The sequence below is a fragment of the Pagrus pagrus genome, assembly GCF_965226575.1.
Source record: "Pagrus pagrus genome assembly, chromosome: 11".
Taxonomy (NCBI): domain Eukaryota; kingdom Metazoa; phylum Chordata; class Actinopteri; order Spariformes; family Sparidae; genus Pagrus; species Pagrus pagrus.
This window is the reverse complement of record NC_140195.1, coordinates 17,886,147-17,913,546: the sequence shown is the minus strand read 5'-3', so window position 1 is coordinate 17,913,546 and position 27,400 is coordinate 17,886,147. Positions and strand designations below refer to the sequence as shown.

The 27,400-nt window shown below is 41.1% G+C and overlaps 3 protein-coding genes across 8 annotated transcripts; 2 read left to right on the top strand and 1 right to left on the bottom strand.

Moving 5' to 3' along the window:
* Nucleotides 1-350: 350 nt before the first annotated feature.
* sort1b (sortilin 1b) lies at nt 351-17,451 on the top strand. The gene is made up of 20 exons (XM_084367162.1): nt 351-982; nt 3,210-3,269; nt 3,507-3,580; nt 3,669-3,771; nt 3,909-4,070; nt 4,406-4,479; nt 5,513-5,562; nt 5,803-5,930; nt 6,880-7,024; nt 7,194-7,349; nt 7,763-7,869; nt 8,295-8,397; nt 8,505-8,676; nt 9,724-9,914; nt 10,007-10,196; nt 11,425-11,541; nt 13,036-13,144; nt 13,254-13,366; nt 13,502-13,631; nt 15,299-17,451. The coding sequence occupies exons 1-20, from the start codon at nt 710-712 to the stop codon at nt 15,311-15,313; spliced, it is 2,472 nt and encodes an 823-aa protein (XP_084223288.1). The 5' UTR covers nt 351-709; the 3' UTR covers nt 15,314-17,451.
* Nucleotides 17,452-18,414: 963 nt separating this feature from the next.
* Nucleotides 18,415-20,120, bottom strand: ngrn (neugrin, neurite outgrowth associated). The gene is made up of 3 exons (XM_084367169.1): nt 19,521-20,120; nt 19,319-19,429; nt 18,415-19,235 (listed from the first exon to the last, which is right to left on the bottom strand). Exons 1-3 carry the CDS (start codon nt 19,736-19,738, stop codon nt 18,656-18,658), a joined length of 909 nt encoding a protein of 302 aa, XP_084223295.1. The 5' UTR covers nt 19,739-20,120; the 3' UTR covers nt 18,415-18,655.
* Nucleotides 20,121-20,249: 129 nt separating this feature from the next.
* Nucleotides 20,250-26,740, top strand: nfyal (nuclear transcription factor Y, alpha, like). Of its 6 annotated transcripts, none has more exons than XM_084367166.1 (10): nt 20,250-20,351; nt 21,132-21,236; nt 21,407-21,490; nt 22,342-22,488; nt 23,026-23,157; nt 23,250-23,352; nt 23,469-23,620; nt 24,351-24,524; nt 24,760-24,870; nt 25,712-26,740. In XM_084367166.1, the coding sequence occupies exons 2-10, from the start codon at nt 21,156-21,158 to the stop codon at nt 25,775-25,777; spliced, it is 1,050 nt and encodes a 349-aa protein (XP_084223292.1). In that variant the 5' UTR covers nt 20,250-20,351; nt 21,132-21,155; the 3' UTR covers nt 25,778-26,740. The 6 variants fall into 6 exon arrangements, with proteins under 6 accessions (XP_084223292.1, XP_084223291.1, XP_084223289.1 ...); XM_084367165.1 differs by having other exon boundaries at nt 21,407-21,493; XM_084367163.1 differs by having other exon boundaries at nt 20,251-20,351; nt 21,407-21,493; nt 23,469-23,638.
* Nucleotides 26,741-27,400: the final 660 nt, after the last annotated feature.

Sequence of the window (27,400 nt, the reverse complement as noted above, 5' to 3'; positions counted from 1 at the left end):
TATGTTTCGTACACATATTTATTAGTATTGTCCTCTATGTAACCTTATTTTCACTTAAATACTTGATTGTATGTGCTGCTGTTCGATTTACCTGAACTTCTTGTAAATTGTTCTTTCCTAAATAAAGGTTTATTTAAAAAAAGAATGAAGAAAAATGCACATTTCTATCTTTAAATGAAGTTTCGTCTGGCTGATGTTACATGATAGTATTGCTCAACCTATCTAAACAGGCTTTGACATCTAATTATGCAGCTCCTCTGTTTGGCACCGCCTTTTCAGAATTTGAACCAATCACAGCAGCGGATGCAGACCGGAATAGAACACCAGCCAATCACAGCGTCCCCTCTCTGCACAGAGCATTACGACCAGCAGCCACAATTCTCCCCATCGTTACTATGCATCATGTTGGATAAGGAGTTGCAGCGCGAATAATTGATGCTAAACACGAAGGTTACTTTGAAAAATTTGCGTTATTTGCTGTATTTATCGTATTTTCGCTGCCGTTCGGGAGAATAGTGGCAGCACTGAGGGCGCTCCGTGTTTTGAAAGCCCGAAATAGTCGCTGTCAGGACTACTGTTTTGTTGATGTCATCCGCGGCAGAGAGAGAGCTCTAGCGACCTTCAATTTCTAAGGCAAGCACGGGGTAAACAAAGACTCGTTCCTGGGTGTTTGGTTTTGTTTTCTGTGCCAGTGACACCAGCAACGAGGATGGGACTGCTGCTGCCCTGTATCCTGCTGTTGTGTGTCTGCACTTTCACAGCCGGGTTAGATTTCCAGCAGGGATCCAAAGCCTCCGGACAGTCGGTGTTCGCGAGGCAGTCATACGTTAAAGAGAAAGCTGCGAAAATCGTCAAGAGGTCTCTGCCTGCATGGCTGTCTCCATCAGCCACCCACAAGATAAAACGAAGAAGCGTGCCGGAGGGCGACTCCTGCAAAGCCCTGCAAGGATATGACACCAAGTTAGCAGACAACACCCACCGTGTAAGTTAACCAACTGAGCTCCTGTTACTCTTCTTCTTCTTCCTCTTCTTCACACGTCTGACGGTTAAATGAGCCGAGAGAGGATGATGCGCAGGTGCTAAGCAGGTGCACGGAGAGGCCTAATCAGCTATTCAGTGTACTGACAAACCGAGCTCCTGATGGGCTTGTTTTCCACTCAACTGTCACGTTAAGCCTTAAAGCCCGAGGTAACAGTTAAACGGAGGATTTTAGTCTGTAGATTTATTTTTACTCTTCTATAAAAAGCATGTCTCATCATTAAAATCCCCTTCTGAGTCCAAGTTCTGGTTTTTCCTGCACCTCAGAAAGCCAGTAAAGGCACCTCCTTTCCTTTTCTGTGCCTTCATTTTTTTTCTTTTCTTTTGTATCTGCTGCAGTGAAATCCAGTGTAGGGAAACAGCTACAACGCCTATTTCCCTCATGCTTTAAGACCTACGTAGGCTCCACTGGAGCACAGCGTTTTACCTCTCAATGCTCCACTAATGGCCCTGACCTATATCTGATTCTTCTCAAGGATGCAGCTCTATTCTGTGTTTGAGGATCCCACTTGTCTCTGCCTCACAGTCAGCCAGCCCGCCTGAATGTTGACAGGGATGTTGGCCCAGGGGAATCCATGTGACCGACTGTGTGGTAGTTATTTTGTAATTAAAAGCTGTGTTTGTGCGGCAGGGAGAGGCCACAGTATTTTGCGCTTACTCGCATTGAAATCCTGCAGAGGAGAGAAGGCTAGATTTGGTCTCACCAGATGTGTAATGGATTTCACAGGTTCGGCACAGACAAATTAATGCAGTCTACGCAACCATGCAGTTCTCTCCTCTAAACAAACAGGAGGCTGACCTCAGCAGAGCCCTGTGCTGTTTGTTTGCCTAGCTCCCCATCGACATGTGATCAACTTTGCATTGCAGTATTTGAATACTTGGCCTCGGTAATCTAAAGTCGACAGAATTCTTGGAGGCTCAGCCACGTCTCTCCTCTCGAGGTTCCTGCTGCAGGTCCCACCGGTATTGAAGCTGCTTACAGCATGAGCCTCAAACACTTTGTGAATGTTCATATAGTTAAAGAAGAACAGGCAGGGACACTGAAAGGAAACAAGATATTCTCTCTATTAACAACGAAAGTAAAAGTATTTTTGTTGGAGCCACACTGCTAAACTCTCTTAAAGGTGCACTATGTAGTTTTGAGGAAAGAAATTTTAATCAGAAAAGACAGATCCTGGTTGACTTGTCTTTTTAAATGCCTCAACACACTTGATGAACAAACTGTTTGTTTTCATGACTGAATAAACAAACTGACCTTAAATGACAACACAATTTCATACTGTTTTACTCTGTTTATATGTGGCGGACCCTGCCACCTTTCTAGCTTCAAACTGTGTTCTGGGGACCTTATTTTCCTCTGAGAACAGCTCGTTTATTCAGTTATGGAAAATAGAAATATATCTGAGTTTATATTATTACCTATTCAAATCATTATATAATAAAATTCTTACTCTGAATTTCTTCTCCAAAACTACATAGTGCCCCTTTAACTTGCACACAATTCACAAGAGTGAAAAGCGAAGTCTTGACCTCAGGTTTAATGGGTTACTCAGCAGTTGTATTCAGACGTATTTGCTGAGAGCGCTTGGCTTGAGTCTGGTGTTTCCTGAAATGCCTGTCCGCCCTGATAAGTGGTGCTTCACTTTTTGCGCTTTGTCACACGGTGAGGGGGAAGCACAGTTCCAGTCAAAGCAAAAATTCAGTCTAAGGCCGACTATTTTAGTCGCACAAGCACCCAAAAATCTGTCAAGTGCGACGAAACATTTTCATTAGTCCTGCAGGTCAGTTTAAAAAATTTATTATTTATATATTAAAAGTATTTCTGAAATTGCGATTTGCTTTGTGCTGTCATTTGAGGAGAAAAGAAAAACAATGATTTACATAATTTGCTAAGACGTTAAGTTAAAATGTACAGTGTTTTTGGATGCATTTAAATTGTGCACCAGTGCTCCTAAATGAAAAAGTTAGGCGCACCAGCCAGTGTGAAAAGCCAGCCTGGAGCCCTGAGTCAAGTCTGGAGGCTAAAGGGCACATACAAGTTTTGACTGCAGTCAGTTCAGTTCATTGAGATTTGTTTGCCAGACTCAAACGGCCGTTCTTCCAAAAATTCAGTATCAATCGTTCACACAGATTTTTAATATGTCTATGTTTGATTTTGTTCTTTTTCTCAGTACACCTTCAACGACCTGAGTGGGTCGGTGTCGCTGGCCTGGGTTGGAGATGGCACAGGGGTGAGTCGAATATTCTCCATTTTCACCTAACATGTCTTTGATGCTGTGTTGTTCTGCTGTGACATGAGTGGGACAAACATGGCTGGGTTATTCAGTGAACTGTATGAAACTTGACAGACTGGGCAGCCTGCAAAGAGCCTTGTAGAGTACACAAGTTCCCTCACATCAGAGTCTCATGCGCATCAATAAATGATTCGTGCTCCATTTCTCTTCAAGCTGAACCTTCTTTCTTGGCAGGTCATCCTGGCTTTGACAACTTTTCAGGTGCCCTTCTTCATGATAAGACTTGGGCAGTCCAAACTCTACCGAAGGTACGTCTTATGATCTCCTCTGTTTGAGCTCACCATTTTGTTTCTGTAGATATATTATAAATTTTCGCTGCAACTGTTTGTCCGCCAGTGAGAACTACGGGAAGTCATTCCAGGATGTGACCAGCCTCATCAACAACACCTTTATCAGATCAGAGTTTGGCATCGCTATCGGCCCCGAGAACTCTGGCAAAGTAAGTCACTTCCTCATCGACTCTTCTAGCTGTAAATTCATCACATTTACTTGATGTTGTCCTGTGACATGTGCCTAATCCAAGATCTTATCTTGTGTGGTTTCCTCAGTCTGATTTTTTTTTTTAAACTCTTATAGGTGATCCTGACAGGAGAAGTGTCTGGAGGTCATGGGTCTCGTATCTTTGTCTCTGATGACTTTGGAAAGAGTTTCTCCCACCAGGACCTTCCCTTCGTCCCCCTCATGCAGATTATGTACAACCCTGAAAACTCCATCGTGCTGCTGGTCCTCAGCAACAACGTAAGTGGTGAATCTTAAAGAGATATGTTTTGTTTGGATGTAGGTCAGCCAGTCTATATGAACTTGAAAGCTCCAGTTCTGTGTGTGTGTGTGTGTGTGTGTGTGTTAGTCATTCATTTGTATGCACAACCTTTTCATGGCCTGTTGTAAAACCCTTAAGCAAAGTTCGCCACCTCACTTCCTCATGGCAGGACAACACCTTTTGGTCAATCTTATGTTTGCACAGTGTACATTCATTAACATGGCTCTGGTGTTGATGGTATCAGTAAACTGAGTTGTCAAAGCTGTTGAACTCTGAATTCATGATTTAATAAACTTGTTTTTTCTCTCCTCAGAATGAACTGTGGCTGTCTGAAGATTTGGGCAGCACCTGGAAAAAGCTCCACGACATGGTGTGCCTGGTGAAATGGTAAGATACGAGACAAAGTAATGATATCAGCAGCCCCCTTTGTCAGGTGCTCGGTGAACAAACAGTAATGTTATTCAATATACCCAAGTGTCTGCATCTCATTGGAAATATTTCTCCTGCAGTGAGATGGGGGAGGAGTGGAAGAACCCCATTCTTAATGGTTTGGCATGTAGCAAAGATTTCAATAAGTGATATGATATCTGTTAGTCAGTTGTGCAGTATTTTCTTAAGTTTTTGTTCCTCCAACGAGCAAATTATTACAGGTAATGGATGACAGTGGAGTTTTTTTACTTTACTGGTAGCCAAAGAAAAGTATATTTAACCGTGTTTTGACTTCATCAAACTTGTAAGATTTGTAATAACCAGACACAAACATGATCATAGTTTTTCTCTTCAGACTTTTATTGGTGCTGCATCTTTTTAAGATGGGTAGTAAAACTGCTTTCCACCCAGTGACTGTTCAACCGGCTCTGCTGCAGCCAAACCCTTGCAGCAGTGTTTGTTGTTTTAGAGGCACTTCCTGGTATGAATCACCTAGTAACCCTGGCAGCTTTGAATATCTTTGTAGTTTCGATTTTCAGGCTGTGTTTTCAAGGTCACTGTGTGTGAGAGAGAACTATAAGTACAAAACAGTCTTCCTAAAACAAAACCTTGTATTATTATTATCCCAAAGATGCTGATCCAAACAGGCTCTAGGAAAATGGGTCATTTGCAACTGGAGCAGGAGCTTTGTGAAGTCAAAACACTCCAACGAGAGTACATATTTAAGAAGGGCATGGCTGTATGCTGGTTGTATTTGATAAGCATGCCATGTGATGCTTACTTACACAACAAAGTAAAACCTATTATGAGAAAAGACTGAGAATGCACAAAGACTCCTGTTTGAGACCTAATTTCTTCCTTGAGATGTAAGCACACTAAGAGCTGTCACATCGACAGTAACAAAAGCACTCTGTATCTATTCTGCTTCTCTGTGTTCAAATGTGTGTGTCAGCTTATCTGAAATTCTTGTTACTTTCCATTCTGATTTTAGGGGAAGGAAAAATGGCATCTTTTTCACAGCCAGCCTCAATGGATCCTGCAGTAAGTGATACCCCTTTAAGCAAAATCTTAAAATGTAAAGTTGGCATAAGCAGCTCAAACCCAGATCTACCATATAAATTTAATGTATGGACTTAGATAACTGAGACCATGAACAGACCATGACAATAACATGATCCTCGCCAAATGAAGCAAAGTATTTATATCTATACACTTGTATGTACCTTACACAGATTTTATTGCACTTCCATTTCTAAGCTTTCCCCATGTTTTTTCCCCCAGGTGATCGGGGAATGCTGGAACTGAGGAGGACGACAGACTATGGTAAAACCATCAAGACAGTCGCTAGTAAGATATACTCCTTCGGCCTGGGTGGACGCTTCCTCTTCGCCTCTGTAATGACAGGCAAGGTCAGTATACAGTTTGTACAAATCACCAGCAGATACAGAAATAAATCAGTCAACCAGATGCAAAATATTGATTGTTTAGACCTTTTGGATTTGTAAGAACAAGCTTCAGTCCACTCAATTTGAAAGGCAATATGCTGTTATGAGTCGAGATGAAAATATTTTTTGTAATATTTGTTTATTTAGTATGTAGTGTTAGTATTATCCGTGTGTTGTTTTAAATGGAAGATATAAGTTTCACCCACCAGTACTGGTGTTTATTTCAATCAAAATTCTGTCACAGTTAAGTTGTCAAAAATCAAGTGAATCCACCTGATTTTTGACAATTAAGGGTTGGAAACCAAGGGAGGCACTGGCACTTTTATGATTAGTCACTATTAACTGCATCACACCCTTCTTAAACCTTGATTGAAATCTTCTGTTAACTGAACAACAGACAGTTTGGCCAGAGGCTTGTTATTCAAACAATTAAGTCAATTTTCCGACCTACTTTATAAAAACCAGGAAAATAGCAACATGGGGCACTGAATTTTTGATAAATTCATGTCTATCAGACCTCAGGTTAGAGAAGAATTAGGTTGGCAAGCAATAAACGCTGAGTGCTTCCAGAGGCCGGGCCTCAGTGTACAGAAACACAACTTTATAACTTAATTTACTAATTTTTGTGAAACTAGGCCATATTTTCTGTTTTTCTCAAGCTTTGAGGAGTGTTTGATCATGTTAAAAGTGACTAATCAGTGCCTCCCCCTAACTCAGGTTTGATAGCAGAGTTACTTTTGAGGGCCTCCATATCTGCTACTGTTAATTAACATTATTTGCTCATGAGCATGCTTTATCAGAAATGTCAGAAATCTGACTCCATAATCAGGCCTCGGGGTCAGGTCTATAATTTGCACAACTTAGTTTTCTCATTATTCCCTGTGTGTCGTTCTGTCCTTCTCTTTCTCTGCAGGGCACTCTGAGGATGATCCATGTGTCAGTTGACCAGGGTGAGACGTGGAACATGGCCCAGCTGCCCCCTGTCGGCCACGAGCAGTTTTATTCCATCCTGGCAGCTAACGATGAAATGGTCTTCATGCATGTCGACGAGCCTGGAGGTAAGTCCACACTGAAACCTGTTTATCCTTCATATTGTAAAGAGGAGCAGCAACAATTACAGAGCGCAATGCAAAAAAAAAGCGGTCTTGTAATGAACTCCACAAATGCAATCCTTTGTGTAAGTTTCTCTTCAACATGTGTGAACCAGTTTGTGTTTTTTTTCTGCAGATTCAGGATTTGGTACCATTTATGTATCAGATGACCGCGGCACTGTGTACTCGAAGTCATTGGAGCGCCACCTTTACACCACCACAGGAGGCGAGACAGACTTCACTAACGTCACCTCCCTGCGAGGAGTTTTCATCACCAGCGTCCTGGCTGAAGGTAGCTCTATTCATGTGCCTGTGCTTTGATAAAGGAACAGCAACACATGCCTGTACTCAAATTTCCCTCAAACACACGCATGTATGACTTCTCCATTACATACCGCAGGGAGCGCTTTGGGTAAATATTTAATTAGCTGTTCAGTGTTAGATGTGCTGTGTGTCTGACGCGGCTGGCTGACACTTCACCAGAAATTCCTCACCTGCTAAATCTGAACTCCATCACGTCTGCTGCCGTCTCTCTCCTGCTGCCTCTCTTTATTTTTATCTTGTCTTTCTTACCTGTCTGAGGGTTGCATTGCTTACTTTTAACTGTGGGTTACCTGTATTAAAGCTTCGTTTGCACACATTGTGGATAGGAGTGTCAGCAAAACACTCGAGACTACCAGTAAATGTTGTGTCCTGGTCTTCCAGATAAGTCAGTGCAGACTGTGGTGTCCTTCGATCAGGGAGGGGAATGGGTTCCCTTGCGGAAACCTGCCGACAGCAAGTGTGATGCTACCGCCAAAGACCCAGACAAGGTAAAGAGAGGGAGCTGGTGTTTTTGGAACATGATACTTTTTGTTGGTACTACAAACAGTCAGATACCACATGCTGCTTGTTTTAGCTGCAACTAATGATTATTTCCATTATCAATAAATCTGCCTATTATTTTCTTGATTCATCATTTAGTCTATAAAATGTAAAAAAAAAAAAAAAAAAAAAAGGTAAAATATGCTCATCACAGTTTGCCAGAGACTCTTCATTAACTATCATAAATGACAAAGAAAAGCAGCAAATTCACACATTTAAGAGGCTGGAACCAGCACATGTTCAATATTTTTGCTTGAAAAATGACTGAAATGATTAATCAATCATCAAAATAGTTGCCGATTTATTTTCTTTCGATCGACCTTTCAATTAATTGACTAATCGTTGCAACTCTACTGCTTGTTTGTGTCCATAGTGCAGTCTCCACATCCACGCAGCCTACAGTACTGCTATGAGGCTGAATGTCCCCATGCTGCCTATGTCTGAACCAAATGCTGTGGGTCTCATCTTAGCTCATGGTAAGTCACTCGTCAGAGCTTTCATACTAATATTTTTCCATGTTTGGATAAACATGAGTTATTTAAATGGGTAAACTATTGCTAAGCCTTTCTGTGTTTCTCCTCAGGGAGTGTTGGGGATGCCATCTCAGTGATGAGGCCTGATGTGTATGTGTCTGATGATGGAGGGTACACCTGGATAAAGGCCCTCGATGGGCCCCATCACTACGCTATCCTGGACTCTGGTGGCCTCCTGGTGGCTGTGGAGCACAGCCCCACTCAACCTATCAACCAGATCAAGTGAGTTACACTTAAAGTGTATAAAGGAGTTTGGGTTGGACCTGTGCTTGCTGATGCAGAAATCTGTCTACTTATACTAGGAATTAAATATAAGCTCATTGTAATTTAGGGTTGGGTAGGTTTGCCTGTCTGGTCCGGTGTACGTACTTAAACCGGTTTGATTTTATGTGAACCAGCATTTGTCAGCTGCAGGTGGAGAGTAACTAGTTAGCAGGAGTGCCAGGATAGCTGATGAGCTCAGAGCATGGTTGTGCTGCCTTTTACTTGTGATGTGCTGGAGTTGAGAGTTGTAAAGAGGGCTGCTATACGACTCCGACTGATGTCCACAAGAGACAACTCTCATCAGTAACAAGTTGGTGCAGGCTATGTTGTCTAAACGCTACAATACTTTAGTATGAAGCCTCGTTTTGGTCAACTCCCATATGCCCTCTTAAAGTCACTGTATTACGCTGTTAAACTAGACACTTCCTCTAGTCCTTTACAAATTAAAACCCCCTTGAGCTTTTCAGTGAAGAGTAGCCCTCCATTTCCTGACAAGGCTTTCATTGTGAGATATTTGCAGGCTTCCCATACTCATACTATAAATGTAGCTACTGCTATCTTGTGAAATATCTGTGAGAAATAAAAACAAAAACAAAAAAAAACTGTCACAGTTGTCTTTCTCTCATTCATGGGCTCACATTTTGTTCCACTCAAAAAAGGATGAGTCAAGTGAGACAATTTGTAGTAAAACATGGTATAACCAGTCTAGTCCTGGCTTACCATCAAACAGTTTGAAAATCAGCCCAACCCTACTGTATTTGTTTTTATTCACCACAGGTATTTTTGACATGTCATACGGGAAATGTTAAATGTTGTATAACTGAGGTCAGCCTTGTGCCCTCTTTACATCACAGCAGTGCTAATAGTGCAGCTATAAAACTTCCTCTCATATGTTGTTTCTTTACTTTAATTACAGTTTTATTTATATAGCCCCAAATCACACTGCCTCAGTGGGATTTTCAATGTTTAATGCTGAGGTTTGTACACTCTTCAATGTCTCAACAGATTTTCTACCGATGAAGGACAGTGCTGGGGTGTCTACAACTTCACTCAAGACCCGATCTACTTCACTGGGCTGGCATCAGAGCCGGGAGCTCGCTCCATGAATGTCAGCATCTGGGGCTACAGAGACTCCCTCCTCAGCCAGTACTGGATCTCCATCACCATCGACTTCAGGGACCTCCTCACCAGAGACTGTGAGTGACGTGATATGTTTATCAATCTGTCAATATTTTGCCATTTGTTAGAGATCGTATGTAAACAGAGTCCAACATATTGATGTATACAGGTGATGACAAGGACTATGTGCAGTGGTTGGCCCACTCTGATGACATCAGTGACCCCAATGACGGGTGCATGCTAGGCTACAAAGAGAAGTTCCTTCGTCTCAGGAAAGACTCTGTTTGCTGGAATGGAAGAGATTATGCGGTCAACACCCAGCCAACCCCGTGTCCCTGCACCCTGGATGACTTCCTGTGGTAAGACATTCGCTGTGCACCAAATCCATACTACATACTAGTTCTATACCATATGTACTACATACGTATTGTCATAGTTTACTCTGTTTGCACCTAGTATACAAAAAAAACAATGGTAACAGGAAATGATAAAATTCATTTGATGTCAGATCAAAGTGCAACTTTGAAAAGTTACTGTGGGTTAAACTTCACAAACAGAAAGTAAAATGTCTTTCTAAACGAGATATTTTAGAGATGCTTTGCCACCAATTTTCCACTGCCACTTTATTTTCACTTTCTTTTATGTCCAGTATTCAGCATATGCAAATGTGATGTGGAAACCTGAAGCCTCCAGTGCACATACACTGAGAATAAACTCAAAACGGAAGTAGGAGACATCTTGTGTTCAGCAGCAGTTGCCATGGTGCACTGCACCAGCAGTTAAACTTGTTAAACTTCAGTAAAATGAAAAATATTTGCATTTCAAATATTAAGGGCATTTTTATGAGTGATAGGGGTCATGTTAAGGATTTTGGCTTTAAAAACAGTGTTAATAAAATATTTTAAAATCAATTTGGGAGATGGGAGGAGATCTTTAAGCAGCTCTTTTATTTCTTTTGTGCATTGGTCTGTGGGAGAATATTTTTCATCAACAGAACACTCAAAAATCGAGCGTGTTTAGTTTGCAATCTGTGTGGGTTGAGTAATCTCATTTCTTCCAGAGTGGACACACTGTATACTAAAAAACAGTTTCGATTTAGTACAGATTTGGGATTTGTGAGACGTGGTTTGACTTTTATGCTCACACTGTCAAACACAACAACTTAATGTCTTTTAGATTTAGATTTAAACATACTTTTGGTGATTATGTATTTGTCTGTACTTGTCCTGGGTGGCTGAGGTGGAAGTACTGCTAACTGGCTGTCATTGCTTTCGTTGAAAGTAAATTACTGGTGTATTGATCTGCTTAAGTGGAGGCATAAAAGGTTGCTCATTTAAATGTGATTAACTTCTCTTTAGCTCGAACTAAATGGATGCACTTAAAAACATAAAATGAAATACCTTGAAGAGGAGCCAACATTAAATATGCCAAACTGGCATTGAATAGCAGGGTCAAAGTATTTCAAAATGGATTTTTCCTTTAAGTAGAAATGAATTGTGTCTTAAAAAAAAAAACCAAGGCAAGACTAAATGTAGATTACTTCTTCCTTCCTCGCTAACCTTCCCGGCATCTTCCGGCTCTTTGCAGCGACTTTGGCTACTACCGTCAGGAGAACAGCTCAGAGTGTGTGGAGCAGCCGGACCTGAAAGGACAGGTGCTGGAGTTCTGTCTGCACGGCAAAGAGGAGCAACTGCAGACCAGTGGGTAAGTCTTGTAGTCCAACACTGTTGGACACTTTGTTGGTTCAATACTGGTTTATTATTCAACAAAAATTTCATTAATGTAATATCCCATTTACAGGCAGTGTCCTTTTTCACAAGATGTAGGAGGTAGCAGAGAAAAGTAAATTAGGTCAAGATAATTGTTTATTATAACAGATGATATGTGATGATGAAGTCTTGTCAGAAAGTCTTTGCTGCTTAGACTTAACAAGATTTTGTGATCGACTCTATTGCTATTGATAGGCTGATGAAATGATGAAGCTGGGCGCTGATAAGGAGGTGGAGGGCGGAGAAAGAAAAAAGAAAAGAAAAGCGCAAGTTGATAGGCGAACACTTGAGGTGTGTTAATGTGCTATTGGACAGACATGATCAGCTAATGAGAACATGTGATGTCTCGTTCAGCTCAGATAATGACAGCAGGAAGTTATGAGTAAGCATGCGCGAGAGGAGTGAATGGCAAGATGCTGTGGGAAATAAACTACAGGCCAAAGCATGCAAAGAAAAGCCTTCCTGACTTAACTTTTGCTAGAGATTCATTCTGCTTGACAACTTGACCAATATTAAATCGGATACTGTATATAAGAGTGTGAAAGACATTTTGCTCCATCACCATTAGATGATGACAGGCAGAGAGGGATTGCCTTCAGTTTTTGTTGGAGAGGAGAAGTGATGTGAATGAGGAAGTACTTGTCATGCAGAGGAAGCCGATGAGGGCGAGAGTGAGTCTCATGTTTTCAATGAGGAAGAGTGAATGCTGACCAAAAATGCAAAGGTTCATCATGCCTGTCTCTCTGCACGCATTCTGATTCTTAATAGAAAGTGAATGATTATTAAACAGATGTTTGTGTAAGTCCAGTTAAACAACTATGTGCAGTAGGTAGGGTCGGCTCTCAGATGAATTTATATGTAGTTAATAGGGATTCAACGATATATCAGCTTGTATCTGCCTTGTTGACTGCAATCAATAAGATAAGATGACATTCACTGATACTGGTGGCATGCTTATATGACAAGTCAAATCAATTTTGCCGGCACATTCATGAGCGACTGGCTCGTGACATCCCTGCCATCAGTTTGTAAAGCTTCTGAGAAACTCTTCTCATTGAGTAGGTTGTTGTATAGCGGGCTAAGAAGGCTTTTGAAGCAGTCACCAACATTTACTAACCCTCACCATTAAAAAAAACATATCTTTTTAATGTGATAGTAGGTTATATTAAAAGTTGTTTATAAATATGTATGATCGAATTTGTGCTCTTCCAAAGAGTGTGTGATGAAGGGATGGATGACCTCTAACAATGACAACTAGACAATTGAACAATGAAGATTTCTTTGTTCCCCTGACACAAAAAGGGGAATAAAAAACAAAAAAATGTTATTTTAAACATCAGTATTGGCTCAGAAACCCAGTACAATAATCGGTGAATCCCTTTTAGGCAAATTTGATGATATTAATTGTTGATGTGTCCTTGGTCTACAGCTATAGGAAAATCCCTGGAGATAAATGTGAGGGAGGAGAGATGCCTGAGCGTAAAGAGATTGACCTCAGTAAGAGGTGTGTGAGCGACCTGGTGGGCCCGTCACTTCTGGTCAGTACCCCTGCATACTAACACTTATTATTTACGCTGTATGTTTGCCTGCTGTATATCTGTTTCTATTCTTGTTGCCTAAATATTTGGTCTGCTGTTATTTTTACAGATAGACAGTCACTCCTCCAAATCTGTTCCCATTGTGATAACAGTCATCGTCGTCATGCTGCTGAGCATCGCAGCAGGAGTCGTCTTCGTCAAGAAATATGTCTGTGGTGGCAGGTTAGTGCATCTCTCTACACACACGTACAGTTCAACCAAAACCTGTCTTCTTCTTCCACTGTCCTCCATTGTGTTTTCTGTGTTTTTTCCACATGGTTTTTAGTGACCTGACAGAAGTTTGAATGTGCCCTACAGGTTCTTGGTTCACAGGTACTCGGTGCTGCAGCAGCATGTTGAGGACAATGCTGCGGAGGGGTCGGACGACCCGCTGGAGACCAACCACACTCAGAATGGCAAGATCGAGTTTCATGATGACTCAGATGAGGTACAGTGGATTACTTTTCCTCCCTCTTACGCAGGCAAAGATAGAAACATGGGTACCAGCTTTTTCTACTAAGACTGGTTCATTGTGGTGTAGAGTACAATGTCATTTAGAAACTCAAGTGGCCACACCTTCGTCAAGCTCTTATGTAGGTCAAGCTACGGTGACATGGAAAAGAAAGGACGGGCTGTAAATGATCCGTGACACACCATGTTGCTGAAAACAAATAACTTGAATCGCTGAATCATTGTTGTTAAGGACAGCAGAGGATAATTCCTGTTAAATCAGCTCTTGTAACTTTCAGATGCTGTCAGCAGCGAACACCAACACATTTTCATGTCAGGTGCCTTATTTGTTTGTTAGCACAGCAAGGCTTCCTGGGCTCCACATTTATAAACATACAGACATACAAAAGTTGATGTCCACTCAACACATTTTAAAACATATATTACACATTACAGTCAACACAAATGCCATTTATTAACTTATTAAATATTTAGAGCCCTATGTGATTAAGCCATACTGTCCCACTGTGCACACCCGCTGTACAGGCCCATACAAAAGGACACAGAAGATAATAAAGAACAATAAAACAATAATAGAGAGATATTAGCTGATAATCACTTTTATATTTATATTATTTATAAGAATCCCTTAAAAGTGTGCTTTTAAAAAATAATTGTCCCCACTGGTTACAGCTTTTCAGCGCTCCCTGGTGGACAAACTATGTAATGAAACTTTCTAAATTACCTTAAACAAGTCTTTGTCCTTTCTCTGCTGCAATTTCTTGTTACTTGTCAGCTGAGCCGATGTATACACCGATACAAAAGATATGTGCGATAAGCTATTATTTTCCAGTCAGAATCAAGACTCCTGAGAGGAGACATGTTGTCAACAGCTTTGTAATCCAATGTTTTGTCCTCGTGCTGTTGATCATATACGTTCTCAAAAGTGAAGGAATGAAGGAATGTTGGTCAAATTTAAGAATTAAGGTTGTCACGATAAACTTCAATACAATAGCCCTTAAATAAGATAATTGTAAAACATTAATTATGAACAACCTGCACACAGTGCTGGTACAGAAAAGGTTACTGAACCACCAAAACATTTATGTCTATGTTAATATCTGTGCAGCTGTGGGATCAAAATCTGAGTGTAGATCTGTTTTTCAATAGGTTCGATATAGATTGTGTAGCCTTAAACACATGGTATCAAAACATAGCCGTTATTTTATCAGGCCCTTTGGGACAGAGAGACCTGAGAACACAAGTGTATTAAAAAGACATGCAATTCAAGAAGCACAATGTCATAATTATTAAAATATGATAGTTACGTGTTTAAAAAAAATAAAAAATTGGTAATAAAAATAAAAGTAATAATTACATATAAGGGGTTGGATCCAGATTAAAAACAAAAAGTGAGGTAGTGATATTTCTGACAACCTTATTAAGATACTTTGAGCATTGCAGCTGTTTTGTTTTTGTTTTTTAATCAGAGCATGACTTTATATTATTGCTACAAAATTAGGACGTTAACATGAATTCCCCTTCAAACTAGGTCACTTGAGTTATCGCGTTAGGTGTGTGCAAACATCACCACAGTGTTTTCCTTGTTTGCTCACCTGTGTCGCCTCTAGCTTCACTGTTTCCTCTTGTCTTGTCTTTACACAGGACCTGCTTGAATAGCAGGCACAACAGGTTTCCAGCTTGCCCGGTGGCCGGCCGCTCTTCCTGTCACTCTTTTGTCTCCAGCTAAATCTTCCTGTCACTCGTATGAACTCTGGCCTCAGCTACCAGACGGAGAGTCTGTGCTAATCTGCTGTCATCTATAATGAATGTACGGAGGCGTCCTGGGACTGATGTCACTGCTGAGGAGAGCTATGTGTAGGAGGTCTGTTAGTGTTGTGCTCCAGTTATTGATTCTATTGATTGAGTTTGAATCTAATTTATTGTAGGGACGAAGAACTGATGCAGTCATTTGAACTGCTGACAGAGTAATGGAAGCAAAGCTCGTTGTATAAATCCACCACCATTTCTTTACGGGTCCCGTCTCTCCTGTCGTCCTGGGAGCGCTCCTGGAAACACTTCTCACTTCTGTTGAAGCTCTGTGTCCTTTTTCTCATGCACTTGTACATAAACCTGTTTTATTTTGTCATTTTTCGATGTGGTATCAATTTGGTCGGTGTTTAAAAGGTTGCTGTTGGTAATAACTCCCCCAAACCACACAAGTCTATCCCTTACTTTTACTTTTAATAAAGTATTTGTCGGTCAATAAGTGTCCCAACGGATGGCCAAGAGTATGTAAATTATAGATATTTTTTATTTGTGAAATCCCCTGTTGTAGTCTGTATTTGGAATACAAGCCTGCATACTTTTGATACTCCAAAGTAATAAGACGCAAGTGGAAAAGGTCCATTTGTATTAGGTTCATAGCAATAACATGTTAAGATTCAGTATCTTGTCCTTGCATGTGAAATAATCCCACTGGCACGATGTCTCTGATGTATCCAGTAACTCCGTTTGATGAATGAAGATGTCATCGATGTATAGGACAGCAAATTGTGTCTGTTTCAAGACAGGATTTGCTCAGAAATTAATGTGTGCAGTTCAAACTGCCTAAAGCACAAAGTCCTTTGTATGCTAAGAGTTTGTGGTTGAACATTTTTCCTAACTGTGACCTAACGATTAACGTGATAAGACTGTAATAATCACTGTAGTCAAGTCGTGTTTATAATCATTTGAGCCGTTTTGTACTAACAAATCTTTGATGACAAATTTGCGGTTCAACTATGTTCAGAAAATTACAGAAATAATTATAGTTTGATAGTAAATATCTAAAGATATTTTTTACATCCATGATATGATTTGGCGACAGAAGCACACGAGCAATGCGAAAAAAATAATTCAGTTATGTAAATGTTGTATAGCAAAAACTACACTGTAGCCTGGTAGAAGAGTTAACAGACGTGGTCGTTTAAGCTGCAACACTGTGTGAGACTTTCTTTTATTTTTCTGGTGTGTGCATCTGAGGTGGAGCAGACTCTCTAAAATAACAGGTCTTTTATTGTGAACTGCTGTTTTTTCTTTGTAATCATCCTCATACTACTGATTTTATGACTCTCCACATCGCATCGCGTCTTACAGGGTTTTCTTCATTTTTTGCACATTTATTTGTCTGTCTCGTGTTAAACATATTGCTTTATTACAAGTTTTATTTATTTGTGACTAGCAGGTTCAGAGTGCAGTAAATTGGATGTGGTTATACAAGTGCCTGGTGTGACGATATGATGTGAGGCCCTCCCAATGTATGGCCAGCGTCTATTTACTGATTATTTATATCAAGTGCAGCCAGTTTCATCCAGTATATTGCACTTTTTAGGCAGGACGAGTCTTCGAGCCGTGAAGGAAGTGTCCGTTTCATAGCAGCTCCCATTGAACTGCATGTTAAATTTGAGTCATGTTTAAATCCACAGAGCTTTGTGAAGGAAATAACCTGGTTATCACTCCTTTATGTCCTGGCATGAGATTAAAACTTTGAAGAGAGTGAGCCGAAACAAACAAAAAAACACAGATTGAATACAAGGTTATTATGTAGCTGCTTTACACGGGGAAACACTTGTTGAGTTCTTATTTAATGATGGTTTATGCATTAAGTGAAGGTAACACATTTTTCTTACAGTTGAAAACTGCTGTATAAATTAATAAGTCATTGTGATGGTTCTGTAAATATACAAGGTTACATCTTTGTATCTGCTATGTTTCTCTCTTCTGTATATTTGAGGCAATTTTCTTTGGGTTTGCCAATAAATTCATATGTTCCTTTATTTCTGTCACCTGATCTTATTTCATCAGTTGATGACATTTTCACAAAGGTTAGACACCAAAACACTTTCTGGTTGCAGGATGTCTGCTGGTACAACCTGAGTTTGATCTGTGTCCTCTGCTTAATTCCATAAACGCTGCATTTATTTCAGCTTTAATTTCTGTGTTTGCCAGGTTTTATTCCTGGATGAACATATATTGAAATTAAGTGAATACACAGAGAGATCGGCAAATAAATACATGGAGGAACAGATGTTGAAATACATCAGCGGTGGAGAAAGAATTCAGTGATTCCTTCACTCAAACAAAAGTACCAGTACCACACTGGAATAATACTGTGTTACGACTAAAAATACTGCATTGAAACTGTTACGTAAACTTAGGGCTGCAACCATAGCTTTTATTTTTTGCTGTTGATTAATTTGATTGTTGACGTCCTCAAATGTTTTGTTTTGTCCACAACCCAAAGATACTCAGTTTACTGTCATACAGGAGTAAATAAACCAGAAAATATTCACATTTAAGAAGCTGGAATCAGAGAATTTTGAATTGATTTTTTTTGTTAATTACTCACACCGATGAATAGATTAGCAAAATAGTTGGAGAATAATTTAATAACTGACAACTATTCAATTCATTGTTAGAAGTCTACTTTAATACTAAAAGTAAAAGCAGACATTGCATAAAAATGTGCCCTGTGACTGTTACACTCATTATTATAATATTATTACTCACACAGTAGTGTAGGTAGATTTTAATGTTGTAGTTGGTTGACACGGAGCTAATTTTTTATAGGACTGCAACTAATGATTATTTTCATTACAGATTTATTGCTAATAAGTCTCTCCATTAATTGACTGTTTTGTAAAATCTGAAAATAGTAAGAAAAGCCTTCACAATTACCCAGAGCCCAAAGTGACACCTTCACAATGGTTGTTTTGTCCAACCAATAATGTAAAACTCTGTACTTGTATACACTGTTGAGTAGTTTAATTTATAACAAGGCATCATATATTATTTATAAGCTCTTTACATGTTTTGAGAGCAAAAATCTTAGTTTGTAAAGTAACTAAGGCTGTACAGTGCTTCAGTGCAGGTACCGAACCACCACTGAGATAAATGAATATGTTTAAGCTGCACAGTATTAATCTGTTCAGAAAGTAAATGAGCAGATTGTAACGTTTGAACATCAAACATGGTTAGTCCTCAGATTCTATACAAAAAGTTGCCCTCTGCATCAAAGAAGTCTTTTCCAACTTGCACGACAGGAGACGGCTTCTCCGTTTCCATATACTCCTCCAGTTCTTCTTCGGTCATCACCTGTCCATCCCAGCTCTCCCCATCCTCTCTGTCCTCCTCTGTGGTGTTTGTGTTAGTGCTGCTGTCCTCTTCTGTGTATCCTGTGACTGGGGCATCTTTACTCAAACCGGCTCTGAGCTGGGTGGGCAGAACAGTAACCGGGGCAGGACTCTTGGCCAGGGATGCTGAGCCTTCACCTCGCAGCATCAGAGTCTGCTCAGCCACAGGCACCACTGCTCCTTCTCTAGCTCCAGGTGGGAGTGCAGCTGGTGTGTGGTGTCCAGGCAGCTTTAGCTCACTCCCAGCACCTGAAGGCAGCACCTGCTGATGGAGTCCAGCCATTACTTTAGCATCCTGCTTGGCTTTTTTCTCAAGAGTGGGGATGAACTTGCTCTTGAGGACTCTCCAGATGACATCAGGGGTGACAGAGAAGCCCTCAGCCAGACGCTCCACTGTCCACTCATCTGGTTGCTCTTTCTTCAGATATCTGAAAGTAACATTTCATATCAAGTCCTCAATTGTGCACTTACATCCAAGACAGGAAAGATATTTCTTGGGAAAGCTCCTCACCTGATCTGCTCAATAGCATCCCAGGTTAGCTTCCTCTGTGGGGCTCCTGGTGGAGTCATCTGCCTTCTCAGTATATGATACTTCACAGTCCTCCGCCTCTTTCTCTCATCACTGAAAAACACAAGAGTGAGGGATTGTACAGAAATCTTACACACTTTTTTTCCTACACTTTAAAAATGTGATTACTCCTGCTGACACTTACTCAGCCACGGCCTGGAGTTTGTCTTCTACATCATCCTGTTCCTCATCAAACATCTCATCTCTGTCTGATACTCTGTCCCTGTGCACAGGGCTGTGGTCCATCCATGCCTTGCTGGCACCTTTGCTTGCAGATCGACAGCTGTTAATAGAGGCTGATGGAGGCACTGACCGAGCACCGAGCCTGCAGAGGAGGGAGAGGAGCTGGAGAGGTCGAGCCATGCTCACAGATGCTGTGTCCTCCCTTTTTGAGCGGATAGCATTGGCTTGTTTTGCCGAAGAGGAAGTCAGACACAAGTTTACTGACACGTTTAGTCGTCAAACTGTCAACACAGAAGCCACTTTCACCAGTTACCTCGACAGTTGCCTCAAACCCCCTTGAAACTCGTGGATGGACGTACTTCCGCAAACATCCTCTTCACAACACGGAGAGGGGGCGCGGTACTGCCCCCTACCGGCGCGGAGGTGCAGCTGTTAAATTAACCTGAACTGAACAAATAGGTTCACTTGTAACACGAAACACATACACTGCATGATTAAACATCTATTGTATGTTTCGCCTCTAAATAATGCGATGAATAGATAAAAAGAAGTAATAATATACCCCCAGGGATCTGCCAAAGGGGACAGGACATGTAGCTAAATGGCGACATCTGCCGGCCGCCACGGAAACTGCACCCCACCCTGTCCCCGTCTATTCATGTGTCACGCAGCTGCGCACCTCCTCCCAGGCGCCGTTGTTTCATTTGCGCCATTTTGTCCGCTCACTTTGTTGATTGGGCTTTAGCGAGCTGTACTGGAGCCAATCAGAGGGAAACCGGACAGCGGAGATACGGTAAGGGAGACCCGATTGAAGGCATTGGTAGTTGTCAGCACGGATTGGTTTGCTACGGACCAACCAAATTACTAACCCTGCTAAATGCAAAAAAATCGAATGGCAGTTTGATTCCGACCGCTGCGTCCCAGGCTGGTTAGGCTGCAAATAACTTCTTGTTCGCTATGTTGGCTCCTGTGTGGAAACATGATCTATGGTGGGCGACAAGCCCGAGCTAACCTTAGCTAGTTAGCTTAAATATCGACTCTCAAACAAAGGGAGGGTTGATAATAGCAGGGTCCAGTCTGTCTAAACGCTGCCCAGCAACTCACCACCAGTTATAATAAACAACAACCTACCTAAAGACTGACCTAAGCATTTGTACCTGTTAACTATCCTCCGTGTATGCTTTCTGGCATTTACCACGCTTTTTACGCTAGCTAACAGTTAGCTAAAACTGACGGTAGCCCTGTTGGCTCTCACCAAAACACCCTGTTAGAGCAACGTAGCCTCTGTCCTAACGTTATTTTACCAAGCGTGGGATACATGTATCATCTCTTAATTTCAGACATAACATTTCACATGTACAAATATGTAAGTGTAAGAAGTGAAAAAGGCCGCTAATGTTTCCACATTTAAATAATGTCTAGCTAGCGTTAACAGTGGGTGAGGGTCGGACAGGACTACAACCTTGTTTGTTTTTTCTGGATGGACACGTACGTCGTGGGTCGCATCTTAAATAGGAGCTAATAGATATAAATAAACACGATCTAATATTGTTTGTTTGTCTTTTGTCTGAAGAGAGGACCGTGATAATAACAAGCTATGGAGCAGTACACCACTGCCACCACTACAACCGGGGAGCAGATAGTTGTGCAGACGTCCAATGGACAGATCCAACAGCAGGTGAGCTCACAATTCACTCAGGTACATTTGGTCTTAATAAAAATGTTTGCTATACCGTCAGCTGTAAGATAACAGGTACCCAGCATTAAAGCCTCCCAGTGGATTCCACATCCAATCCATTTCCCTGATAATAAGCTGCCTGAGACTGTATTGTCCTGCCTTGCCTGCAGGCGCAGGGCACAGTGACGGCTGTGCAGCTGCAAACAGAGGCGCCAGTGGTGACGGCCTCAGGCCAGCAGGTTCAGACACTCCAGGTAGTGGTGTCACCGCCGGCCTGTGTCAGTGTCATGACCGTGTTACAGCCTGCCGAGTTTGCATGTTACAACTCTGTTGTAGGGCTGTTTTCCATGACCCATCTCAGTGCTGTTTGGTTCATCCTCTCTCCCCCCCAGCATGTCTTACAGCTGCCTGAACTGCATGCTCCTCAGCACAGTGTGTTGTGTGTCCACCTCAGGTTTCCGCTTATGCTCTCATATGACTGTCAACAGACTACTGTTTGAGTTGTGTTCTTCTCCTGCGTTCGAAAAACAAGTTTTGTAAGTCAGACAGTGTTCTTCCCGGTGGAGATGAAAGCCATTAGTTGGCAGAAAGAACCGGCTCTGAACAGCATGAATCCATAGTCATTGGTTGCTGTCACTTCTCATCATCTAGCTATTATTATCATCCTGTTGTGAAATGTCAGTGGGTTCCCTCCCTCTTACATTTCTTCCTATGGTACAACTGCTGCCACATACTATCAGTCATCCATTGTGGTCTCTGATGTGGACGCTTGTTCTTTTAAGCAAATCAAGTTCAAATAAACTAAACTCTGAAGCAGTATTCCATTAAATACAAAACCAATGAAAGCAGAGGTTTTGTATATTTGAGGATATACTGTAAATGGGCTATAGTTTGGATTCACAATGGAACTGGATGGTTTCATTATTGTACATCCCAGAAGAAAAGAATGACAGCAAATCATCAAACACTTCTATCCATAATGTGGTATCCTGGATGTTCCTGGTTTGATATCATTTGCTTGCGGTCCTCTGCGTCACACATGAGGGGTGCTGAGGTAACAGACGCTGCTAGTGCTCCTATAATGGAGTTCTGTATCTCTCTGTAGGTCCAAGGACAGCCTCTGATGGTCCAGGTGAGCGGTGGGCAGCTCATCACATCATCGGGGCAACCCATAATGGTGCAGGCCATGTCGGGGGGTCAGGGTCAAACCATAATGCAGGTGCCTGTATCTGGAGCCCAGGGACTACAGCAGGTAAGGGATGAGGATCAGTTACTAGATTAATATCTGTATTCAAATTATACCACATTATCCTGTGCCAGGACACAGTGTTCTCTGTGGAATGGTATTGTTAGACGATAAGGGTTGGTCCAATTCAGTATGAGAAGCATGAGAAGGTTTCAGCTTCTGAAATATAAAGATTTGCTGCTGCTTTGTCATTTATGATAGTAAATTAAGAGTGTTTGGATTTTGGACTGTAAGACGGTCATAAGGTATCTGGAGACATCACTTTGGGTGCTAAGCAATTAACGGTGTCTGTTAACAAATGCCTCTTACATGTGTGTTTCTGTAACATTGAATTGATTTAGAATTTGCAGTGCAGGTGGAGCTGTTTTTTGCAAGTTTCTCTTATCTAAAGTGGCCAAAAGATGTTTTCCTTTGAGTATGTATGTGTAGATGTTTGAGATCAGTGCAGATAAATGTAAATTAAACTATTCTGTGATGTTCTGAACTTACCAATTTAATTGAAAAATGGACTGAGGCCAATCTGTGTCCTGTTTCCATGTGTAGATCCAGCTGGTGCAGCCAGGTCAGATCCAGCTGCAGGGCGGCCAGACTCTCCAGCTCCAGGGTCAGCAGGGTCAGCCCCAGCAGATCATCATCCAGCAGCCACAGACAGCCATCACAGCTGGACAGAACCAGGTGTTTAATTCTGACCAGTTGAGTGGCCATTTGACCAGTTTATTACTAATGTGATTACTGAGTGTCTTCTCTCCTTTCTCGTGGTCACATAGGGGCAGCAGATCAGCGTGCAGGGCCAGCAGGTGGCACAGACGGCTGACGGACAAACCATCGTCTACCAGCCTGTCAATGCAGATGGCACTGTCCTGCAGCAGGGTAAACTCAGTTTTCTCCTACCTCTTGTGTTTGCCTTCTGCTTTGTAGACCTTTTAAACGAGAGCACTGTGGAGTTGTCTTTTGGAATAAGAACTGTGATGATAATGTGTTTGCAGGAATGATCACAATTCCAGCTGCCAGCTTGGCAGGTGCCCAGATCGTGCAGGCAGGGGGTGCTAACACCAACACTACCAACAGCGGCCAAGGCACTGTGACCGTCACCCTGCCCGTCTCTGGTAACATGGTCAATGCAGGTGGAATGGTCATGGTAAGACCTTGTGCAGAGGTACCCAGCATCTCTTTACCTTTTTTTAAAAATCTAGACTCACACAAGGGTGTGTGTTGTGGTGGAGGAGCATTTAAGAGCACCAAATGTAGTTAATCAATTTATAATTTTGTGCTAATTACAATTGTCATTGTGAGACTGTAGAATCTGGTTTATTAATGTAAAATAGCCATGAAACTTCTCAAGCAACATTATTAGAACATTTTTGCTTTGTGTTAGTTTCAGTTCAGTTTGTTGAACCATGATGTGAACATAACTATATTTATTTTACACCCGTTGTGCACCCACACTGGTGTTTTCACTTATTTTGCCAGAGTAGACCTTTTGTCAAGACTGTGAGTGTTTGCAGACTGTGTTTGATTGACATCTCCTTCACCTCTACTGTGCTTGTTAGGATGGGAAAACTTGAACCTTTATGATTCTTAATAGTTCAGGCTCCTTCCCAGCATTTCTCCACCCAGTTTCAGCAGGTAGAAACGTCTATTCGGCTTGAATGACTGAAAACACCTGTGTGGTTTTGCTAACATGAGCCTATAAAGGTGAAAGCTGTATAATGATGCAGTATCGTATATCAGTTTTGAATAAAGGCCCAGAGGTAGATGCGATAATGACTTAACTATTTGCACAGTAACTGCTTGTTTGTGTCAGTATCTTGATACTTTCCCTGTCTGATGAAACACTATATCCCTCTCTGTGTCTCTCCCTCTATCAGATGGTGCCTGGAGGTGGTGCAGTTCCAGCCATGCAGCGTATTCCCCTGCCAGGGGCTGAGATGCTTGAGGAGGAACCTCTGTACGTCAATGCCAAACAGTATCATCGCATCCTGAAGCGAAGACAGGCCCGGGCCAAGCTGGAGGCTGAGGGCAAGATCCCCAAAGAAAGGAGGGTGAGTCCTTGTTTCCAACCCTTCTACATTACAAAGAGTCATTTAAATTATGGGCAATATCAAAAAATCTCATAAATGTTTTACAAACTGCACAGTTTAGTGCTGTAGTGCTATCTACCCATGTGATCTCAGAAGGAGATTACCTTTCAACCAGTACTGGAACAGAGGTGGCACAGTGTATTTAAAGTGTTTAAACTGGCAATCATCCAATACATCCACTCTCTCTTTCTGGCAGAAATACCTACACGAGTCTCGCCACCGTCACGCTATGCAGCGTAAGCGAGGAGACGGAGGTCGTTTCTTTTCACCCAAGGACAAGGAGGAAATGGCCTTGGCCCTGGCACAGGTAAGAAGCTGTGTGTAGTAAGCATCACCTACATATCACTCAGTAGGGCTGGGCAATGTATTGATATTTTATTGTTATTGTAATATGAGACTACTCATCATCTTAGATTTTAATGGCTGCAGTACAGTAAAGTGATGCAATGTTACCCTCTTAGACATTATATCCACATTACTGATGATTATTATCAAAAATCTCATTGTGTTAATATTTTTTTTAAGTATCAGTAGTCATTCCTACAATATTTTCAAAATATCAATATTATGGTAACATTTTTTGTCATATTTGATTTTGTTGCCCAGTCCTAGGATTTGTCAAAATATAGAAATATATATTATGTATTGCCATATAGCCTAAAGATGTCGCAATACTACTTTCAGGTCATATCGCCCAGCCCTGTCATTTTGTCATTACAATATACATACTGACTCAGGCCTGTAATTATGTTATAAACTGTCAACAAAGCACTTCAAACTGCCCAACTTCCTTTGGAAGATTTAATTTGTAATTTGTTTGTAATTATGAGTCGTTTCATTCCAATCCCAAAAGGACGCCTGATTAATTATAAAAATAAGGGCTGCGACGGACGATTATTGTCATTATTTATTCTTCTAATTATTTTTAGGACTAATCAAATTATCCTTTAGTCTATAAAATGTCACACTTGCCATGCTTTTACAGAGCCCAAAATCAAAAAACCTATTTACTATCATAAATTACCAAAAAAACAATACCAAAAGCCATCAATATTGCTTGAAAATTACCAAAATGATTGATCGACTAAACAACGAATTCAGTAATTGTTGCATCTCTAATAATGGTCCTTTCTCCTCCTCTGTTGCAGCAACAGCAGGAGGCAGCTCAGGCAGCAGCAGATGAGACGGTGGCTCAGATGATCCGAGTCTCGTAGCACCGTTGCCAGTGATCATCACTTCTGCCCGTGAACTCTACCCTGCCTGAGACCCTTCATCCTAGTTAACCCATCTGCGGCACCTTCTCCTCTCACTCCCTCCTGCCCCACCATCACACACCCCAGACCACAGCACTGCCACTGGGTTTCTTCTGTTATCTCTCTACTCCTTCAGGGGTCTTCCAGGGAGCTGGCCATGTGGACTGCTCCTGTCTTCTTTTAAAATGGAGGATACTTCCACGTTCATCTTAACTGGTCAAGCACTTACGACCAGCTTTTTATTTTTTTGTAAGGATTTGGACAATAATGAGACATGAAGTTATGGATTGCCAGGGCTAGTCCAACAGGAAATGAAGGCAGTGAGGCCATACTCTGTCACACCCTGGGCTGGTAAAAGATGAGAATTTGTCGCTAGTGGTTCCTTGTTGCTTTAAATATTTTTTGTAAATGGTACAGATTTTTTTTCAGAGACACTCGAGCGTTGATGCTACACTTGTGTCCTTTATCTTTTATGTGATGACCTGTATTTTGACATTTGGTTTATTTCCACCCCTGTACTGTGGGGGGATGGACTCGGCACCATACATTCAGTCTGACGGCAAAAACTGAAATGTGATACAAATGTGAAGATATTGTACAGAAATTCTTTTCATCCCCAGTGTTGTTCGGATGTGCTTACTAATTTACCCAATTCCGTGGATGCATTTTATACAATTTTGTGGTTAGAAATAGTGTTTGTAAGAAAAAATGACTTGGTGTTGCATCATATTTCATATTCTATCTATGTAGTTCTTCATTGGTGAGTCCGCCTAAAGTGTTTTGGTTGTTTTTCATTGTAGATAGATTTTTTTACCCATCAGATGCAATTCTGCAATGATATTATTATTTTGCTAATAAAAAAAAAAAAGGTTGGACACCATATTCATGAAATCTATGTCTATTAAATTTTATCATGTGACTCAAGGTTATTTGTGCCTTCTTCATTTGCATTTTTTGTCAATTTAAACTCATCATCCCATGAGGGATATCCTCAAAGGGATGGGAGCTAAAACAGCCTATATTGTAAACATGTTCTAGTAACCAAAAATAAAACTATGAAACTAAAAATGAGCATAATATGTCCCCATTAATATGCTTTTAGGTAGTTTAATCAATACCAATGCATCATATATATTATTACTATTTCAAAACTAAATGTATATTTTCTGCTTAAAATGTCAATCTTCAAAATCTAAAGTATCTACACTGCTCAAAAAAAATAAAGGGAACACTTAAACAACACATCTTCGATCTCAATGAAATATTGCAGTTGAAAATCATTATTCAATATATTGTAGAGTGCGTTGAGAACAAAATAACAAAAATTATCAATGTAAATCAAAATTATCATCCCATGGAGGTCTGGATTCAGAACCATACTCAAAATTAAAGTGGAAAATCACATTGCAGGTCCAACGTCAACGAAAATTCCTCCAGACAAGAGAAAATGAGGCACAATAGTGTGTGTGGCCTCCACGTGCCTGTATGACCTCTCTACAACGCCTGGGCATGCTTCTGATGAGGTGGCGGATGTTCTCCTGAGGGATCGCCTCCCAGACTTGGATTAAAGTATCAGCCAACTCC